Source organism: Calliphora vicina, chromosome 3 (assembly GCF_958450345.1).
Source record: "Calliphora vicina chromosome 3, idCalVici1.1, whole genome shotgun sequence".
Taxonomy (NCBI): domain Eukaryota; kingdom Metazoa; phylum Arthropoda; class Insecta; order Diptera; family Calliphoridae; genus Calliphora; species Calliphora vicina.
The window spans coordinates 30,114,398-30,137,802 of record NC_088782.1 but is presented as its reverse complement, the minus strand read 5'-3'; the positions used below and the strand labels follow the sequence as shown (position 1 = coordinate 30,137,802).

General features: G+C 31.9%; 1 protein-coding gene across 1 annotated transcript; it reads right to left on the bottom strand.

The window, feature by feature from the left end:
* Window positions 1-19,552: 19,552 nt before the first annotated feature.
* Window positions 19,553-23,385, bottom strand: LOC135955371 (uncharacterized). The gene is made up of 2 exons (XM_065505723.1): window positions 23,311-23,385; window positions 19,553-22,597 (listed from the first exon to the last, which is right to left on the bottom strand). The coding sequence occupies exons 1-2, from the start codon at window positions 23,383-23,385 to the stop codon at window positions 19,553-19,555; spliced, it is 3,120 nt and encodes a 1,039-aa protein (XP_065361795.1).
* Window positions 23,386-23,405: the final 20 nt, after the last annotated feature.

The following is a 23,405-nucleotide window of genomic DNA, read 5'->3' as shown; positions in this document are numbered from 1 at the left end:
GATAAAATAGGTACAAATTCGAGGTAGTCATGGTTTTTTGCTTATATCTCAGCCATTTGTGAGTAGATTGTTCTGAATTTAAATAGCAACTTAAGCGCTACTATCGTAAGCGACAATACACAAATTTTACTGGAGAAGGTTTTTTCGATTATTTTGAAATTTATACATAGAATTAAAAATTTTAAGATGCGATATATTAATATTTCGTTCAAGCTATTTGTCTATTTTTCAAAAATATTTATAACTTTTGACAATTAAAAATTCATGGAATACTTTATTGAAAAATATGACAAAAAATATTTTTTATTGAATTTTGGCATAGATACAAATTTTTTGAATTGAAATAAAATATTTATTTATGAATATTTTTTAATGAAATTTTACAGTTATATAAAATTTTCTATTTAAAATGGAAAAATAAAAACGAATTTTGAAATTTATTATCAGCAATCCCGCAATCCCCAAAAAAGTGTTGAAAAATTCCAAAAATGGTAATTTTTAGTTTTTTGGCTATAATATCCATACCAGGGTCGGAGTTATCAGAATCCTTTACAAAATAATTAAAAGAATATTGGTCCATCTAAAATCGGTTATTATATTTTGATATCGAATATGCGATTTGAGAATTTTTGGCCTAAATTTTAATTTTACATAAAAAATAGGTGTTTTTTGAATGGTCCCCTCGGTAACAACAATTTTTAATTTTTTTTTCACTCGAAATATTTTATGAAAACTTAGCTTTCAGAAACTATAAATTTCTTATACATCCTCTTAGAAATTTTTTGCGATAGCTTAAAAAGAAAAAAGTTCTCTTTTCCCAAAAAATTTGAGAAAAATCGGCTTTTCAAAATTTTTTAAATTCAAATGCATATAACTTTGGACTTAGTCATTATTTTTAAACAGTTCTTTTCTTATTTGACACATACATACGTATGTTGTTATTCCAATGAAGGAAAACTGTAGAAAATCGGAAAATTCTTGGATACGCTGTTATCAAAAAACTGGAGTAGGTTGGGTAAAAATGTTGAAAATTTAATTTTCAAATGCGAATACCTCCTAAACTATAAAAGACAATTGATAGCTACGACTAGGTTTTTTGTAGCACTCGATGATTTTATATGTGTAATTTTTTTGAAATCAAAACACAAACGAAGAAATAGGATCGTTTTAAAAATGTAACATACCCGAGGTGTCCTACTTTGAGGACCCTTGGTCGCGCCCCTGTTGGGCCCATGAGGTCCACGTTCAGAACTTGAACTCGAGAACACTTCTTCTTTGCTCATATGAAATTTCATTCAAACCAATCTAACCATTTAGAAGTTACATATTTATTTCTCTCTCTTTTTTGTCTATACCACTGTGTATCGCTTACGATAAAATTCCTTTACTGTAAAATGTAAACATTGACTTACGATAAAATCTTACGCCCTATAATTTTGAAGTTATTAACAATTTTGATATTCTGAGAACGCTAAAACATCAGTCGGTCCATAAAATTTTAATTTTTGCAATAAAAAAAAATTTTTGAAAGTGTAGCTTACGATAATTTGGCGCTAAGGGCTCGATATATATTAATGTATCAATAATGTATGTATTATTTTGTGGACTTCGAAAAGTGGATTTTAGCATACAGACAGACGTCTATGTATATCGAAGGCTTTATCGGGTTGTGTCGGGGTCACAAATGGAATGACCAAATACTCATGATGAATTGCATAAAAATTGCTAAATTTATTAATTTTCCGATTCGTTAGTATAAACAAAAGACTTCTTTCAATATTCATTTCGCTTCAAACATAAAGATAGACATAGACAAGAAACTGTGTTTTAAAATATCCTAAGAATTTAAAAATAAGCTATGAAGACAACACCAACAGTTTCAAGTTTATATTTATGATTCTAAAAGTAAAATGTTTATTTCTTGTTTATTTCTTAAAATTATGCCAATCTTTATTAATTTCTATTAAGGAGTGAGATCGAAAAATTCTTAACACACGTTTTTCATTACATTTTTTAACCCAAGTATTATTTGAATTTTTTTTTGATCAAGTTACCTTTGAAAAACATGTCAGTTATTATGTGTAATGTCAATTATATTAATTTTTTTGTTAATCTGATTAAAATGAGTGACCAGAAAAAAGTGCGTACTGAAATTATTAAATATTTTCAACAAAACCCAACTTGGTCTTACAAAAAGTTGGCCAAGCATACAAAGGTCTGCCGTCAAACTGTTTCCAATGTTATTAAACAGTACCGGGAGAACTTGTCAGTTGATAGAAAACCTGGTTCAGGTAGAAGGAATGGTCCACATGATGTTTCTAAAGCCAAAAAAATAGAACGCATTTTCAAAAGAGCTCCCAACACATCCGGTAGGAAAGCAGCCCGGTTAGCTCAGTGCTCGGACTATTTGGTACGAAAAGTTAAAGCTAATGCAGGTTTAAAAACATACAAGGCTCAAAAAGTTCCTGACAGGAACGCTACTAAAAATTTAGAGGCCAAAAACAGAGCACGGAAATTGAAGTCAAGTTTTATAAAAAAATATTCTTGCTGCATAATGGATGACGAAACGTATGTTCTGGCAGATTTTTCGCAACTTCCAGGTCAAAAATTTTATGTTGCTGATGCTCGAGGGAATGTTGAAGAAAAGTTTAGGACCCAAAAGCAGACAAAATTTCCCAGAAAGTTCTTGGTATGGCAAGCAATATGCAGTTGCGGCAAAAGAAGCCACTCATTTGTTACAACGGGCTCTATAAATACCGAAATTTACATCAAGGAATGTTTACAAAAAAGGCTGCTTCCATTCATAAGACTTCATAATGTGTCCACTTATTTTTGGCCTGACTTGGCATCCTGTCACTATGGCAAACAAGCCCTTGAGTGGTACAAGAACAATAATGTGGTATTTGTACCAAGAGAGGCAAATCCTCCAAACTGCCCGGAGCTAAGGCCAGTGGAGAGATATTGGGCTCTTGTTAAAAGAGAATTGAAGAGTACAAAAAAGGTGTCCAAAAGTGTGGTAGATTTTAAACGGAGATGGACTACATGTTCGAGCAAAGTGACAGAAAGCACTATAAAAACGTTAATGGAAGGGTTTCCGAAAAAGGTTCAAAATTTCATCACTAGTGATTAAAACTATAAAAATAATTTTTTTTGTAAATTGTAATAATAATTTCAATCAAATAAAAAAAAAATTAAAGCTGTAAGTTTAGTGGTTTCTTTTTTATAAACATATATGTATGTTAAGAATTTTTCGATCTCACTCCTTAGTTTAAGCATTCGTTTTTTTTATAAAACAGTTTTTAGTTCAAAGGTTTGTTCTTCCTGTTATTTATATGTATGCAAACTATTTTTTACAACCATGTTGGTAAATTGATGATAAAACGCAGCAAAAAAAATACATATTTAAATTTATAAACGTTCAATATGAATTATGGCTTTGGCTATCGAAATGACAATTTAGTTACCGGTGGGTTTTATGGTAAAATAAATAAGAAAATCCCCAATATATGTGTAAGGAATGAATGAAAATGTTTGTTAGTTAGTTACAAGCAGGACTGTGATTTTCATGCAATTGCAAGTTTGTGGCCAGTAACCCAAAATCAAGTTTGAACAAAGCATTTTACATAAAAATACATCAATATTCAAGGGACTAGTTATTTTCTCAGGGGTATTAATACATACAACATAAAAATCTGATATTAAAAAACATTATTATAATTCTTATTTAATTGAAATTAATTTGCGTAGTAAAGTTTTCATCAAAAGAGGGGAAGCATAGTAGGATTTTACCATCACAAAATGCATTCGATTGGAACAATATTGTAATAAATCTGTAGGCAGTTTCATTAAAATCGGCCCAAAAATATATAACATTTCGCGATCTTTTTATTAGAAATTCTTTGAAATTCTATTGAAAAATTTGATCTTTGACCTTCACGATTTAAAGGTTAACGTTTTCTGATTTCAGTAAAACTTTCAGACCATATTTAAAATTACCAGGACTATAATATCATGATTAAGGTTTAATTCAAATATACAACAGTTAGGAATTTGGGCTCACTCGCCAAAATATGGACAAAAAAATTAGTTTTTCTTGAAAATCGCAAAATTTAAATCGCAGCTACGGAAAAACTGTAAGAGGTATTGACATATTTTTTTCATATTTTTATTCCCTAGTATGATCTCAATAAATCCCAATGTGATGATCAAAAAATTCTGAAATTTGTTTAACAAAATTTAAAAAAAATATTTTTTTTGGCCATACCTGCGAATAGGTTAACGGTATCCTACGAAGACAAAAACTCATACACAAGTAAATAGGGACATATTTTAAATAAAAACAAGTAAGAAAGTGTGGTCGGTCAAGCCCGACCATATAATACCCTACACCAAGTAAATGAGTAAAAATATTTTTCTTTTAAAATTTCAATAATTTGTATTTTTGAGTGATTTTCGGAAGTGGGACTTATATGGGGGCTATGACCAATTATTGACCGATCACCATGAAATTAGGTCGTGTGATTTGTGTCTTTATGAAAGTTTACTATGTTGAATTTTGTGAGTATAACAACATTTTTAAGCGATTTATGCACGTTAAAGTGATTTTCGGAAGCGGGTCTATATGGGAGCTAATTAATTATGGACCGATCGTAACAAAATTTGGTGACATGAATTTTGTATATATAAACTTATTTGGAGCGGAATTTGTGGAGATACATATATAAATTAAACATTTATGACCGATAAAGTACAATTTCGGAAGGACATTTGTATGGGGGCTAGGTGAAATAATGGACGGATTTCAGTCAGTTTCAATAGGCTTGGTCCTTGGGCCAAAAAAATAATATGTATTAAATTTGATCGAAATATCTTCAAAATTGCGACCTGTACTCTGCGCACCAGCCAGCCAGCCGACCAGACGGATGGACGGACATCGTTTAATCGATTCAGAAAGTGATTCTAAGTCGATCGGTATACTTTAAGGTGGGTGTTAGACTAATATTTTTGGGCGTTACAAACATCTGCACAAACGCAAATACCCTCCCCACTATGGTGGTGCAGGGTATAATTAGCTTTTATTTTAATTTTTCTCGAAATATGTTAATTTGTTTCCTAAATTGCTTGTTCAAGTGGCCTAAGACACGTTAATGGTCTGGCGAATTTGTAATAACATTACAACGATAGTTACGCACACATTTCGATTCTTTTGCATTTAATTGCATAAGTGTTTTTTTAGTAGCAAAATTTTTACAAAATCTAAAAAATTTGCATTTTGTCTGAATTTTGGCGATTTTGGGTAATTTTTCAGGGTTAATTTCCAAAATTTTGTTTAATGTAATATTCACTAATATAAATAAATCTACATATTTCTAGAAAACAATGCAGAAAGTTAACGAGTTTCACCTAATTATTCCATATAAATAGTAAAATTTTGCATATATTTGAACTTTAACCGCGATGCGCGTCCAGAAATCGTTGTCCTATTCGACTCAAATTTTCAGCACTTAATTTTTAGGCCTAGTGTCACAATATTCCAATCGGTACTCTTTGAAATCTAAAAAATCGGCTGTCAGTCTAATGGACATATGCTCTGATAATTAAAATACCAGGTGAGGTATAGGGTGTCAGAGTCGGTTAGCAAAACATTGTAGAGCTCGTAACTTGCACAAATATGGATTAATTTCTAAATAGGAAAATGAGGAAGATCCCGTTTACGTCTATTATCTCTTATAGTTTAAATAATACAGTGCCGAACTTAAGTATTGGCACATAATGCTCATTGTACTTTAAGATCGATTTATTATATTGTTGACATTTTTAATAAAAAAATACATTTATCAGATAGATTGATGAATTTCCTACAAAATACCACCAACTTTATTTCAACAATTTTGCAATATTATTTACTAATAATAAAAAGACGAAAAATTCCCCAATTCCGTCGAACAAAACTATTGGCACACTTAACCAGATTCTTCAAATTTTATCAATCTATCCACTTTTTGTTCATAGAAAATGCCATTTTATCTTCTGTTATTAAACAGTTTTCCTTTCTAAAACTGTTAAAATCAATTTTGCTGAAAATAGCTAACAAAAAAGGAAACAACAGAATCTGAGCGCAAAATCACAAAGTATACAGAGGCGTCAAATTTGACAGTTCAAAAACACTAAAATCAGCTTTTTTGAAATTGTTTCGATAGAAAGAGAAAACAAATTTGCGGTTTAATACAGACAGTGCGTTAAAACAAACAACTATATAAATAAGCACAAAACCAAACCAGTTGAAATTGTTTCGAGCGAAAGAGACAAATATATTTTTTTTGCCGTGTCGCCTCTGTATACTTTGTGGCAAAATCATTTTTCACTTGCACAATCATGGAAAATCGTATGCTGAGATTGTAGAGATTATGGAAAGGAGCCGTTATACAATTCGGAGTATCGTGCAACGTTTTAAGGGAGCATCAACAATTGAAAGTGCTAAACATACATGTCGTCCTAGATCCTTAAGTGAGCGTAAGTGCAGCCATATAATCAAAAAGGCCATGTTATGTCCAAAAATATCTTTAACAGAGGTTGCTGCAGAGATTAAAGAAGAGTGCTCCAGAAGACAAACTATAGTTGTCGTATTGCTAGACGTAAACCATTTATTTCATCTGCGTTTAGAATATGCCGTTTAGGAATTTACGTAAGCCACATGATTTGTAGCACCAAGTGCTATTCTCTGTTGAAAGCAAAATTAATAATTTTCGCTCTGATGGTCGTCAAACGGTATGGAGAAAACCCAATAAAGAGCTGGAAAAACAAAATATTGCTTCAACAGTAAAACATGGTGCTGGAGAGGTAATTGTGTGGGGTTGTATGTCCGCTGCAGGGGTTGGAGAGCTGGTGTTCATTGACGAAATAATGGACAAAGTGAAATATATGGATACACCTCAGAAAAAGTGCACCCTCCAAAAAGTGCACCCTCCACAATCTCCGGATCTCAACCCAATGGAGCATCTGTGGGAAGAGCTAGATAAGCGAGTGAAAAAGGAATTAGTTGAAGAATGGCACAGTATTGGGTCAGATATCACAAACAAGTTAGTGTATTTATGCCTAAGCTACTCGAGGCAGTTATAAAGCAAAAATCACTTGCAACTATATACTAAATTTTGCAATGTTGCTTCCTAAATCAAATGTTTTTTAGCTTTTAATGAAGTGTGCCAATAATTTTGTTCATTGAAATGAAGTATTTTTTATGTTGTTTTGTTATTAATAAATAGTGGTATTAAATTGTTGAAATGAAGTTGGTTATAGTTTACCCAATTTCTCTGCTTTTGGATAAATCCTGCTGTTTGCAAACGTTGTGCTTCAGCGGCCCTTTTTTTCAAATTAAAGAAGAAAATCAAAACTGCTTTTCTTCTTTAGATACACCATCTATTTTTAATTCATTCATCTAATAAATAAACAAAAGCTGGAAATACCACTCCATCAGAAGATAATGTGTTCTGTAGGGCCAGTAAGAGAAATCCATTTTTGTCTCTGAGCGAAATAAATATTCACACGGATAATAAGAAGCCACTTACAGGAGAAGGAGATTACAATGGACTTCACATGTCTCATAAAAAAATATTAAAAAATGGTTGCGATTTGCAAACGAAATGTTTAAAAATTATCCATGTCTCTGGAGTAACGAATCCATGTTTAAAAAAAAAAAACGTATGTGTGACCTCTTCCAAACAAAGCCTTATATCGCAGATACACTGTAAAAATGGTGAAACCCGCTTATGCTGCAAAGTTGTTTCTAACTATAAGGCCACCACTATACAGTGGGGGAACTGAAAATAAAAGTGGAAATAAATCTGTAAACGGATAGACCGCTTTTAATAAAATTTCACATGACTATATAGGAGCTGTTGATAATTGAGGCTTATAAAAAATTAAAAATTATGCTTAATAGTTTTTCTCGATTCTATTTGAAAGATCTATAAAAAACATTGCAGTATAAATTAAAATTTTAGTTTTTTTACCTACCTTAGCTGTTTTTTTGCTAATAATGGACTCAAATATTCCCCGATTTTCTCGAAATTAAATTAATTTTTTGAACTAACATCAAATGTATCAACATTCTTTAGAAATAATTGTTTAAAAGCCTCTACTGAGTCAAAAGTTATGTACATTCAAATTAAATAAAAAAGTATTTTTTTTCGCAATTTTTTTCGAAAAAAAGTACTCATATTAATTTTAAATTATACAGAAAACTAAAAAAATAAAAATTTTTCTGAAAGAAAATTTTTTGGGAAATAATTTAAATACAAAATAATATCAAAAATCGTATCACTGCGTGGTCCAGAGCCCTCCGAAGTAGACCTATTTTTTATGTAAATTTGAAATTTAGACAACATTTTCTTTAATCGAATAGCTGCTTTCAAAATATTAAAATCTCTTTTCTATGCCCCAATATGTTTTTAAATATGTTGCAAAGGGAATTTATAGACCGGACCCTCGGTACCGTCAACAGAGTCAAAAAACTAAAAAAAATTTTAAACGTTTTTTCAGAACTGTGGATTCTCAATATCAAATCACAAATTTCTTTTTCACTTTAGCAAGTTGATCAAAAATTTATTTTTCTTTAATAGTTTTTTTTCTTAGATAAAAGTCGAAATGCGCAAGATAGGATTTGATTTTAGACCTATGGTTTTTTGGGGAAAATTTCTTAGAATTTTCCGTAGAATGCGTTTCTGCTATACGATTTTTTATGACAACAATCTACTCTTTCTTTCCACTAGTCAAATTTGTGGATTCATCAGCATTGGGGCATTGATTTTCAGTTGGAAATTTTACGTGCCATAGTGAATAGTACTTTATTCCAATAACTTTGCTAAATAAAATGTTATTTTTCAAGAATTTAAAACTCAATTCTTAAATTCTTAATTCTTTTCTTAAAAACTTTACACCTTGAATGCAACAAGCAAATTGCCACACTTTTTACAACACTCTCTGGAGTGTTCCACTTAATCCAAGGAACAGAGCATTCCAAAAGCACAGCACAATCAACACTAGTTGCTTGTTTCCATTTTTGTTTACACGTTTATTTTCGGTTCATCTTCATAGTGCTGTCCATAATCTGTATACATTTAAGATGCCATAAAATCGTTTTTAATAGTAGATTTAATCGATTCAAAACAGATTGAAAAACAGACTCTTTAGACTATTTTTTTTTGTCTGGGTGTGTATGTGTATTTGTTTGTTGCCCTTATTCCCCACAAACTATTTAATCATTACAACAAATATTTTTGCATAATCTACACATTGCATGTTGGCAACAAACATGTTAAATAAAATCATGGCTGGCAAAGGCAGCAAGCAGCAGCACCACCAACATCATGGCTCAGTTTCTAAGCCTTTGTGTGGATACAAGTAAATGTATTCATACATCCATACATTATATATAGATAAGTTCTATAGATGTATTTGTAAAAGTGTCTGTGTCTGAGTCGTTGTGTTTGTATAATAGATTTGCCGAGAAAACACATCAGCAACACTTTGAAAAGAAAACATTTGATAATAGAAAAATGCTAGTTTGCAGTAAAAATTAAGAGCAGAAAAAATGCAGATATTTAAACAAATTAACAAATTTTTGTTATCGTTATCTTTTTTTATGCTCCAATACTACAGAGACTTGCAAAAGTATTCACCATCTATGTATGTACGTATGTAGGTGTGTATGGCTGATTTTATACCATCAACTTGTTGTGGATATAAAATGCAGATTATCTTAACTTGGCTAAATTTGGTAAAAACAAAATTAAGCAGAATATTTTATTCTTTTTGTAAATAGTTCAACTATTTAATGGAGGTAGTGTGCTATTTGTATATATGTATGTATACATATGTATAAGCATTAAAATAATATTGTTACACTGAGCAGAAAGTCGTGATACACATGAAAAGGATGTATTCAATACTTTAAACTAAAATTGATTAAAAAAACCATTTTGAAATATCAATATATGGCATTAACATTTTAAAATTATTTCGGGCATATGGCCACATTTTTGAGTATTGGCCGTATGTCACGAGTAACATGAAAAATGTTCGTTGCAAAATTCATAACTTTTGAAACAAATGAGATAATCAAAAAATTACTGCTTGAAAAGATTGTACGCCTTTTATGTGCCTACGTAAGCACATTGGGGCAGAATCGAAATTTATTGGAAATAAATCTGGCATTTCTAAACAGCTGGTTCGATCGGGATAAAATTTGAATTGGGCGTAGCCAAGGAGTATTCGAGTTTAAGTTATTAAAATGGGCCCTACAAATAATCCAGGGTCGGCGCTATGGGGGCTCAAAGTAGGGTACCTTCGACATGTAAAATTTAAATACGTGCCATTTTTTTGTTTCCCATCCGATTTCAAAGAATTTTGTATTTTTGGAAAGCGCTCGGCTAGATCTTGAAAAAAAATGCTATTTATCTCTTATAATTTTCTAGTTATAGGCATTTAAAAATTTAAATTTTAAAATTTTGCCATACCTTGGTCCGCTTTTTAAAAAATATAGGGCACATTTTTGGACCGAATGGACTCGAATTTTTTTGTTAGTTAGACAACTAAATTACCAACAACATACAAAAGATTTCAGAGCAATGTCAATTACGAATCCAAAAATAACAGATTTTCAATTTAAAAATTCAAAAAATAGTATATTATTGGTGTTTTTTGGACAAAAAGGTGACATAACTCTTTTTTATTAAAAAACAACTTTCTTTAAGAACATACAACAATTTTATGTTTTTCTATGAAGTTTCTTTGCGGAGAACATTTTGGTATAACAAACATAACATATAACAAACATGTCCTATTTTTCGAACATGTCGGCCCTACGCCCTTTGGAAATTGACCTATTTTTTATCAAAATTTCAACTTGTTCACATGTTCTAAAATCCCAAAGCCGGGATCAGAAAACGGAAAGCAGTTTTGGAAACCCTGATGTGTTCCCTATTTATCCCTAAAGTATTTTCCCAGCCCCGAAGGAAATGTGGACCCTATAGGCAAAATTGTAAAAATACCATTTTTGGGATTTTCGCTCCAATTTTTAGGAATTGCGGGATTCCCTTTGACCTTTTGACAAGTTTTTTTACACCTTGTTATTTAGAATGAGAAATTTAAAAAACGCTGAAAATTTCATTGCGTTTTGTTAATAAATAAAGATTTTATTACATATTCATTGAGTTTCTAAAACTAAAATTTATATCAAAATTTTAATAGGATTGCAAATATTAGGAACAATTTGATCCATATTTATTCCGAGCTATATTTTTTTGTTTAGATAAGTTAATTTTTGGTCTTGTAAATTTCAAGTCAATATCTCAAATAGATTCAAAAATATGCCACTTTAAAACTCCGTCCTTCAAAAATATTGCACTTTTTCATACTAAAGATCGGACCAGCCGTGTAGAAATGCCAGATTTATTTCCAAAAAATTTCGATTCTGCCCCACTGTGGTATGGTTTAGCAAAATTTGTAGAAAAATCAATTTTATGAGAAGTAAAATAAAATATATTTTTAAAATTTTAGATTTTTTATGTTGCTTTTTTAACCTATTTTTGACCTATATCTGGATTACTAAGTCAATATAGACAATATGGATATCTAATGATGGATATTTCAAAGACCTTTCCAACCACGTATATAAGACCATAGTAAGTTGGACCTACAATGGGTCAAAATCGGGAAAAATATTTTTTTCACCAAAAAAAAAAGAAATTGAAAAAACAAAAAAAAAATTTTAAAATTTAAAAAAAAAATTAAAAAAAAAATTTAAAATACCAATTCGAAAATTTTTTTTTACAAATATGTAATGAAAAAAAAAAAAATTTTGTTTTCCTAAAAATATTTTAAATATTTTGAAGTATAATTTGGTAACCCTTCACCATTCGGCACAGCCGAATATAACTCTGTTACTTGTTATGATTTAAAATGATTCCAGAAAAAATTAAAAAAATAATTTAATTTATTTTTAAATTTTTTGTAAATGTTCCAGAAAATATAACATTTTTTTTAATTTATTTTTAATTTTTTTTGTAAAATATTGCTCACAATCCGTAAAAGATGGTATTTATTGGGATTTCACGGTTATATGAAATAAGAAATAATTATTTTAATTTTAAAGCAAGTTTCAGCTATTTGTGCCCTGCAGCAGATACTTCATATTGTAGACTTTCTTGTTCTGGTTTTTTATCATGAATATAAAATTTTTTTTAGAGAACAGTTTTTACTGGAAGCTTAAACATTTTACGATAAAATATAACTTTTTGGATTTTATTTACTCCATTCAAAACTAGTTGCTTCATTAGAATTCCATAATCTATGTGTTTTCTATAATAACTTTTCTGTATTTTACTCGATTAATGGCCTAATTTGAAACCAAATATAATATCGGACTCTATTAATCAGGTTTTAGTTTTATCAAAAATGTAAACATTTTTTGTTGTAAATTTTCGACCAGTGTATTATTGCTGGCCTCTTACCTTTTTATTAACCATTTAAGTGTAACACAATCTAAAAACTGTTTGTCTGCATTTTGCTTCACTGGTTTAAAAAATGCAAATTGAATCACCTTCTATTACACACACCAACAATTTCTTATCGCTTTGAAGCGAAAACTTTCCATAGAATCTATTACACAACAACAATTGAGATTTTAAATTGTTTCGTAGTTTTTTTTTCTTTAACATAGAGTTACAGTGCATGTTTATTAGCGTACTGCAAAAAAAGTTTTTGTTAGATCTATGAATAATAATTCCTTACCAAATCATGCTGTTTCCCTTTTTCCAAGATCACTATAGCCCACTTCAGAAAATTAGTGTAACAATCATATAACTTTTAAAAATTTTGGTATCCCAAACAATTTGAACACAAATAAATTTTATATAGAAAGAAATCAACCGACCTATTTTCACAACACACAGTGGCGCCCGTAGAACAAGTGAGGTTGCAAAAATCAAAAATTTCATGTGCACCTAAAAAATAATAAATAAACCTGTTTTACAGGAAATTGTTCAACTCTCTTATTACAATCAGATTTTTGGATCAGAAGATATAGCGCTTCAAAGTTTCAGTTTTCAAAAAAGAGACCATTTTTAGGTAATTTGGTCCTCTTTCACATACTATATCTCAAAAACTAGACAACGGATCGTAATTATTTTTCATTCTATTGATAGATATATTTATTAAAAAATAATAAAATAAAATTGCACAGTTCGCACATGTAAATCGATATTTAATAACTATCCATTTTTTCAATATTTCTCAACTTTGATGGAAAATAAAGAAACTATCAATTTCTATATTTTCCATATTTTCCGTCAAACAAAGTTCTTTCGTTACTCCTTTACCTTGTGCAAAAATGTCCAGCTGACCGTTCTTGCCCTATTTGTTGCCAGAGTTAAAATTTAAAAAAAAAAAATGGTTCCAAAAATGTGTTGCATGCCTTTGGCAATTTATGACATATAACCGTGAAAACCCATTGGATATACCTGTTTTTGCGGATTGTATGCAATATTTTACAAAAAAATTTTAAATCTTTTCTAGAATATTTTACAAAAATATTAAAAATAATTTAAAAAAAAAAAAAAATTTAAATCTTTTCTGAAATAATTTTAAATCATAAAAAAGGGCACCTAAAAGGCGTAGAAACCTTTTCAGGCACTTATTTCATAGGTTGATCAATTATCATTTTATTATTAAAATGGCCACTGTGCGACGATCGGTTATCATTAGTCATAACTTCCGTAAAAGTCCCACTTGAGTAAATCACTTTAACGAGCATAAATCTCCAACAAAATTTTATTTTTGTTAACAGATTTGAGAACTCCGACTAAATTAAATCTGGAAAATCATTTCGAATATTATTGTCATTTAGGTAAATTCTCTGCGAGTTAAGTTTTTCCTAATTAATTTGCCACGTAGAATACAAAGGGAGACATGTTATATATCAGTGGATAGAGGATTTTGTCTACTTTCCAAAACTCTATGTAACTTTTGACAATTAAAAAATTCATGGAATACTTTTTTGAAAAATATGACAAAAAATGGTTTTTATTAAATTTTTGCATGGATACAAATCTTTATACCCTAAACCACCATAGTGGGGAGGGTATTATGCGTTTGTGCAGATGTTTGTAATGCCCAAAAATATTAGTCTAACACCCACCTTAAAGTATACCGATCGACTTAGAATCATTCTGAGTCGATTAAGCGATGTCCGTCCGTCCGTCTGGTCAGCTGGCTGGCTGGCTGTCCATGTAAACCTTGTGCGCAGAGTACAGGTCGCAATTTTCAAGATATTTCGATCAAATTTGGTACATATTATTTTTCGGCTCAAGGACAATGCCTATTGAAACTGGCTGAAATCCGTCCACTATTTCACCTAGCCCCCATACAAATGTCCTCCCGAAATTGGACTTTATCGGTCATAAATGTTTAATTTATATATGTATATCCACAAATTCCGCTCCAAATATGTTTTATATACACAAAATTCATGTCACCAAATTTTGTTACGATCGGTCCATAATTAGTCATAGCTCCCATATAGACCAGCTTCCGAAAATCACTTTAACGTGCATAAATCGCTTAAACATGTTGGTACACACACAAAATTCAACATACTTAACTTTAATATAGACACAAATCACACGACCTAATTCCATGGTGATCGGTCCATAATTGATCATAGCCCCCATATAATTTCCACTTCCGAAAATCACTCAATAATATAAATTATTGCCGAAAAGAAAAATGTTTTTGCTCTTCTACTTAGTGTCGGGCTTGACCGACCATACTTAATTACTTGTTCAAATTGAAATTACATTTTTATTTATGAATAGTTTTTAGAAAATTCGTGAGTGAAATTTGACAGTTATGCAGAATTTAAAATGGAAAAATAAAAACAAATTTTGAAATTTAGTTACCATACCAGGGTCGGCGTTATCGGAACTGTTTACAAAATAATTCAAAACTTATTGGACCATCTATTATCGGTTACTGTATTTTGATATCGAATATGCGATTTGAGAATTTATGCCCCAAATTTAAATTTTACATAAAAAATAGACGTTTTTTGAATGGATCATTTAAAATATTTGGTGAAAGGTTAGATTTTCAAAAATAATAAATTCCTTATACCTACTTAAAATTTTTTGCGATAACTTCAAAAGAAAAAAAGTATTTTTTTCCCAAAAAATTAGGGAAAAATAGCTTTTTCAAATTTTTTAAATTCAAATGCAAATAACCTTGCACTTAGCCATTATTTTTAAACAATTCTTGTTCTATTTGACACATACATGTGTTGCTACGCCAATAAAGTAAAATCGGAGCAAATCGGGAAATATTTGGATCCGCTGTTATCAAACAACTGGAGTAGGGTGGGTAAAAATGTTGAAAATTTAATTTTCATATGCGAATAACTCCTAAGCTATAAGAGAAAATTGAGGTTTTTTATAGTTCTCGATGAGGAGATTCCATATGTGTAATTTTTTTGAAGTGGAAACACAAACGAAGAAATACGATCGTTTTAAAAATGTAACATACCCGAGGTTTCCTATTTGAGGACCCTTGGTCGCGCCCCTGGTAGGCCCATGAGGTTCAAGTTCTCTATATGCGTGAGTAATTTTATTCAAATCCGACTTACCGTTAAGAAGTTACATACAGTGTCGGACAAAACTAAAGCACGGGATAATACTTAATACACAACACTTCAATAAAAATAGTATTCAAGTTAGTATTTATATTTTTTCAACTTTTTTATTAAGATAACATCTTAGTTTATTAAAAAGAAACAAAAAATAAATAACTTCATTAACTATAACAAAAAAAAATTCATATCACATTTTCAACAGTCGTTTTTGGGCGCGACAAAACTAAAGCACATTTTATAAATATTAACTAAAACTAAAAATATTTCTAATATTTTGTGGCATAGCCTTTATTTTTTAAGACTTCTTTACATCTACGAGGCATGGACTCAATTAGATTCGATATAACCTCCCCAGGAATAGTATTCCAGGCTATTTCCACTTGGCGGAAAAGGTCTTCCAAATTCTTGCAATTATCGCGCAATATTTTCCGATCTACAATTTCCCATAGGTTTTCTATCGGGTTGAGATCTGGCGATTGCGCTGGCCACTTCAAGACATTGATTTCATTTGCAACAAACCACTCTTTCACACATTTTGCAGTGTGTTTGGGGTCGTTGTCTTGCTGAAACCTCCAATTAAGTGGCATTTCCTCCACCGCATATGGCTGCATTACATTCTCCAGTATGTCTTTATACATGAAACGGTCCATTATCCCATTTACTTTGTGAATGGGTCCAATACCTTGACCAGAGAAACATCCCCAGACCATTATATTACATCCTCCGTGTTTTACAGTTCCTTTAGTATACAGTGGATTAAGTCGTTGCCCTGCTGGTCTCCGTACTAACTGATATCCATCAGAACCCATCAAGTTAAACTTGGATTCATCGGAGAACAGTACTGTCTTCCATTCTGTTACACTCCAGTTTAAATGTTCCTTCGCAAAATTAATTCTAGCCTGTCTATTTTTTGTGGAAATAAATGGTTTTTTTACAGTCCTATACGATTTTAAGCCACCTTCTACCGCTCTTCTTTGAATGGTTCTAGGAGTAATATTTAATGCCAGTTGGTTTGCAATGGACCTTGCAGATGTAAAGGGATCCTTTTTTAAAATTCGAATTATAGCCTGGTCTTCCCGTTTAGTGGTTTTCCGTGGTCGACCACCCTTATGTATGGTAACCAGTGAACCTGTTGACTTAAAGCGGCTTATAATTCGGGAAATTACGCTATGATGAATATTAAATTTCTTTGCAATTTTTGTTACAGATTCTCCTTTATTAAAATCTTCAATTATTTTTTCTTTTAAATGCACTGAATATTTATTACGAGCCATTTTGTACTTTCAATCGCAAAAAATGCACTGGGAATGGTAAAGATCAAAAGTGATAGTAAAACACGTGTTATTTTTTTGTAATAACTCTTAGAATGTCTTTAAGAGAAAGTTTTTCGTTATGTAATAATATTTTCTCTTCGTATTTTTCTGTAATTTAATGAAAGAGTATATATTCTATGTTATGTGCTTTAGTTTTGCCGCTGCACTTTTCAGGGTAATGTAAAACTTTTTGTGATTTTTTTATTTTTTATTAGAAATAAATGAATATTCATTCTATTTTATAATTCCTAACATATATTCTATCGAAAATTATAAAAAGAAAAATGAAAAAAGTGATTTTTGAAATTTTATTGTGGTTTTTGTTACGAGGTAATAGTCCGTGCTTTAGTTTTGTCCGACACTGTATTTATTTCCCTCTATTTTTTTTCTACGTCACTGTCTGTCCTAGTCGGAGTATTGAAAAAAACAGCAGAATGATTTATATACTTTTTTTATTTGAAAAAATTTCCGATTTTTGTATGTTTTCCCAATATAATTTTGGAGCAGCCTAATATTTGAATATAGTAAAGATACTAGAATACAATTTTGTGCACTGATTACAACAATGCAGTCATATGTGCATAAGCTTTGTACATTTGTTTATACATATGTACCTATTGGATCTATGAGCAACTCCATATGGAGTTAATTTTAATTTCTTAACATATATACAAATACATTAAACTGTACAGTAGTGTGACATTTGCTGGTTACAGGATTCGTTAAAAAAATTTAAATTTTCAAAAAGATTTGTTGCAGATAATAATAAATCTAAATTACTTAATCTAGCTTTTATGTGATTTCTTGTTTTAGAGCCAGTCCATCAATCATTCAACACTTTTGAATCATACTTCCTGCTAACTGTTTTTTTTTTAAATACTTACATTTGAACATACTTTGCAAATCTTGCAAAGGACCAGCTAATCCAATTATAATTAAATCATTATCATTTTTCATAGAAAGAAAACACACAAACTTATAGATCAAACTATAATTAACTTATTTCAAAATCATGCTATGCGAATGTCAGTCAACTACTTCATGCACACATATGTCTGTATATAAATTTTGTCAAATGAAAGAGGATGATTGAAGTACATACTTGTAACTTGTGGTTTTTTGATTTTATTTGATTACAAAGGATTTTTTTTATTATTGACTCAACTTAAGCTTGTACATTAAATTGAATGACATGGCAGACCAAATGAGCAATTCAACAATATATTCGGCTGACAATCAAACCTCTAAATCCAGGGTACTCTATACGTTTGGATGACTATTTGAAACAGGCCTTTTTTCTCATCATTTTTTGCCTGTACAGAAGGAGCAGCAAACACAACAACAGCAAAACATAAAACAACAGTATTGAAACATTCATTTAATAGAAGTTATAAGACATGTGGCATGTGTATTTGTTGTAGTGTGTTAAACTATGATTAGACTTTAACATTTGTTGTAGATGTTGTTATTGTTTTGTTTTTGCTTTCTGTTGCTCTTTCTTTGTTTTTCCTATCTTCCAACTTAAGGAAAGAGATCAGTTAATCAAATACAAAACTTAGTTTCTATAAAGTGTGGTTTAGATTAGCAACTTTGACAATGTTAAACTGCTTGGAATTATTTGTAAATTGGAATAACAATTCGAAGACCTTACCTTTGCAATAGATTTTCTGTTAAGTTTCAAGTTTATTTTCCAAAACTATAGCTTCAAATTAATTAATTCCCTATAAGAACAAATATCCTACCAATAATTTCACTCAACTCCGTCCATAATTCATTTTAATTTAAAAAGTATATTTAACTTTATTCCAAATCCAAATGTTGTTATTTATTTGCTGCAGGGTCGGTTGACTCAAAGATGGGTTGAAAGTCGGTATAACTGGCTGGTTAGTTGATAAAAAAAGAAGAACTTTTTTCTTTTTTCTGCTTGTCATTTCATTTGATATTGAAAGCCAATGATGAGGACAACTTCGACGATGATGATGATGATGACGACGATGACAACGTTGTTATTGTTGGGCGCTGACGATGATGAGTTTGTTTAACTAAAGAAAAACGTAGCATTTTGTAGTTGGTTTCTTTATTTCTATACTTTTTGCAAGATCTACAGGGATTTGTTTTTTGGAATTAGATTTTTCCGCTTGTTTGATTTAATGTTGTTTATGAGCATTTGTTTTTCTACTCTCGCTCATTCAGTTTTATCTTTTTGTTTTATTTTTTCCAACATTTTTTTTTTTTTTTTGAGAAAACTAACATGTTGTTTTTCAAAGTAATCTGGGTTAAATACACATATAAATAAATGTGTTCTTGCAAAAGATGTACAAACTAAATAAACAAAATTCTAAGATAAAGTAATTTGGAAATTGAATTTTATGTTTGTGTCGGAAACAAAGGATCTTACAAGAGCTCAATTGTTTTTAACAAATAAAACGTAAACATTAGATAACAAATAACATACTTTTAACATTGTAAAACTCTGAAAAAATAACTTTATTAATAATAACAAATCAATCACAAAAGCAAATGGGAATTAAACTAAAATGTTCCTAATATATGTGTTACACTACTGGCGGTATTTTAAGCGACGAACAGTTTTATATTCGTAACCATTTTCTCCCAAGACTGCGGAATCCTCAGGTTCTTCTACAGATTTCACTTCAGCAACTGTTTCGGTAGTTGCTTCTTCAGCAGCAGGCAAGTATTCGTTGGCAATTTCTGAGACATCACGACGTTGACGATATTTTAAACGACGAACAGTTTTGTATTCGTAACCATTTTCTCCCAAAACAGCAGAATCCTCAGGTTCCTCTACAGATTTCAATTCAGCAACAGCTTCAGTAGTAGCTTCTTCAGCAGCAGGCAAGTATTCGTTGGCAATTTCAGAGACATCACGACGTTGACGGTACTTCAAACGACGAACAGTTTTGTATTCGTAACCATTTTCACCCAAGACAGCAGAATCCTCAGGATCCTCTGCAGATTTCAATTCAGCAAGAGTTTCGGTAGTTGCTTCTTCAGCAGCAGGTAAATATTCGTTGGCAATTTCTGAGACATCACGACGTTGACGGTATTTTAAACGACGAACAGTTTTGTATTCGTAACCATTTTCACCTAAAACAGCAGAATCCTCAGGTTCCTCTACAGATTTAAATTCAGCAACAACTTCGGTAGTTGCTTCGTCAGCAGCAGGCAAGTATTCGTTGGAAATTTCAGAGACATCACGACGTTGGCGATATTTCAAACGACGAACAGTTTTGTATTCGTAACCATTTTCTCCCAAGACAGCAGAATCCTCTGGTTCCTCTACAGATTTCAATTCAGCAACAGCTTCGGTAGTTGGTTCTTCAGCAGCAGGCAAGTATTCGTTGGCAATTTCAGAGACATCACGACGTTGACGGTATTTCAAACGACGAACAGTTTTGTATTCGTAACCATTTTCTCCCAAGACAGTAGAATCCTCAGGTTCCTCTGCAGATTTCAATTCAGCAACAGCTTCGGAAGTTGCTTCTTCAGCAGCAGGCAAGTATTCGTTAGCAATTTCAGAGACATCACGACGTTGACGGTATTTTAAACGACGAACAGTTTTGTATTCGTAACCATTTTCTCCCAAGACAGCAGAATCCTCAGGTTCCTCTGCAGATTTCAATTCAGCAACAGCTTCGGAAGTTGGTTCTTCAGCAGCAGGCAAGTATTCGTTGGCAATTTCAGAGACATCACGACGTTGACGGTATTTCAAACGACGAACAGTTTTGTATTCGTAACCATTTTCTCCCAAGACAGCAGAATCCTCAGGTTCCTCTGCAGATTTCAATTCAGCAACAGCTTCGGTAGTTGGTTCTTCAGCAGCAGGCAAGTATTCGTTGGCAATTTCAGAGACATCACGACGTTGACGGTATTTCAAACGACGAACAGTTTTGTATTCGTAACCATTTTCTCCCAAGACTGCGGAATCCTCAGGTTCTTCTACAGATTTTAATTCAGCAACAGCTTCGGTAGCTGTTTCTTCAGCAGCAGGCAAGTATTCGTTGGCAATTTCGGAGACATCACGACGTTGACGGTATTTTAAACGACGAACAGTTTTGTATTCGTAACCATTTTCTCCCAAGACTGCGGAATCCTCAGGTTCTTCTACAGATTTTAATTCAGCAACAGCTTCGGTAGTTGCTTCTTCAGCAGCAGGCAAGTATTCGTTATCAATTTCAGAGACATCGCGACGTTGACGGTATTTTAAACGACGAACAGTTTTGTATTCGTAACCATTTTCTCCCAAGACAGCAGAATCCTCAGGTTCTTCTACAGATTTTAATTCAGCAACAGCTTCGGTAGCTGTTTCTTCAGCAGCAGGCAAGTATTCGTTGGCAATTTCAGAGACATCACGACGTTGACGGTATTTTAAACGACGAACAGTTTTGTATTCGTAACCATTTTCTCCCAAGACTGCGGAATCCTCAGGTTCTTCTACAGATTTTAATTCAGCAACAGCTTCGGTAGTTGCTTCTTCAGCAGCAGGCAAGTATTCGTTATCAATTTCAGAGACATCGCGACGTTGACGGTATTTTAAACGACGAACAGTTTTGTATTCGTAACCATTTTCTCCCAAGACAGCAGAATCCTCAGGTTCTTCTACAGATTTTAATTCAGCAACAGCTTCGGTAGCTGTTTCTTCAGCAGCAGGCAAGTACTCGTTGGTAATTTCAGAGACATCACGACGTTGACGGTATTTTAAACGACGAACAGTTTTATATTCGTAACCATTTTCTAACAAGACAGCAGAATCCTCAGGTTCCTCTACAGACTTCAATTCAGCAACAGCTTCGGTAGTTGGTTCTTCAGCAGCAGGCAAGTATTCGTTGGAAATTTCAGAGACATCACGACGTTGACGGTATTTTAAACGACGAACAGTTTTGTATTCGTAACCATTTTCTCCCAAGACTGCGGAATCCTCAGGTTCTTCTACAGATTTCAATTCAGCAACAGCTTCAGTGGTTGCTTCTTCAGCAGGCAAGTATTCGTTGGCAACTTCAGAGACATCGCGACGTTGACGGTATTTCAAACGACGAACAGTTTTGTATTCGTAACCATTTTCTCCCAAGACAGCAGAATCCTCAGGTTCCTCTACAGATTTCAATTCAGCAACAGCTTCGGTAGTTGGTTCTTCAGCAGCAGGCAAGTATTCGTTGGAAATTTCAGAGATATCACGACGTTGACGGTATTTTAAACGACGAACAGTTTTGTATTCGTAACCATTTTCTCCCAAAGCTGCGGAATCCTGAACAGATTTCAGTGCAGCAAAAGCTTCGGTGGTTGATTCTTGAGCGGATGGAAGGTATTCATTTGAAATATCAGAAAAATTATTTAATTGTTCAGCTTGAGCTTCTTCAGACGGCGGCAAGTAGTCATTATCCAATTGACTGACATCTCTACGCAGCCTGTATTTTAAACGACGAACAGTTTTATACTTATAGCCTTCATCATTCAAGATGGTCGTATCCAGGTTTGTTTCTGGTTCGGTAATTGCATTCGTTGTGGAATTCTGTTGCCTTAATCCATCAAACGGAATAATTGCAGCAGACACAACACTTATGAGACTTAACAAGTAGAAGATTTTCTGGAAATATACAAGGATACGAATATTAAATGTTTTTTAACGGTAATTGTATTTTTGTTTTTAAATAATCCATTGCTTTCAACAAACCATCGTTTATAGTCTTCCTATTTTTCAATGAAATGTTAAATAAATGAAGACTATTTGCTGAATGATTTTCTTCGATCAATTATGGTTTTATTTATATTAATAAAGACCGTATAATTGGAATATGTTTTTTTTTGGTTATTTGTTCGGAAATAAACTTAGACCAGATGAATACACACGCACACTCCTACCGTTTCAGGTCTTAGACACGCAACAGAATGTGATTGTGAGAGAGCCAAGAAAAAAAATAAAACTTTAACAAAACTTGTTATGATAAATGAAGTACTTTAGGTGTACAGTGTTGGTCAAAATTTTAGATGGGTTGACGAAAATTTGTTTGCTTACAATTGTGGTTTATCTTTATCAACTAGCGTTTTATGTGCACTATAAAACTTTTTTAAAAGTATTTCTTTTTTTTGAAATATTTTTTTCCATGTCAAGAGTTTCACCTAAACATTATGATGATTTTCAAGTATAATTCCGATCAAAACTGTATTTTCCAACACATAACTTCAACTATAATGACGATGAACTGTTATATGTATACCGGATTGGATGTGTCTGTGTATGTGAATAAGTGTAGTGTTGAAGCTTAACAAAAATACAACGGTACTTAAGCTTTCAAGTACCTTGTCCAATGTAATATACACCTTTTGTTGTAGCAACTTTTGCTTGCCGACTTGTTGCGTTTGAGAGTATAGCATGTTCATATGATGGGATTCTA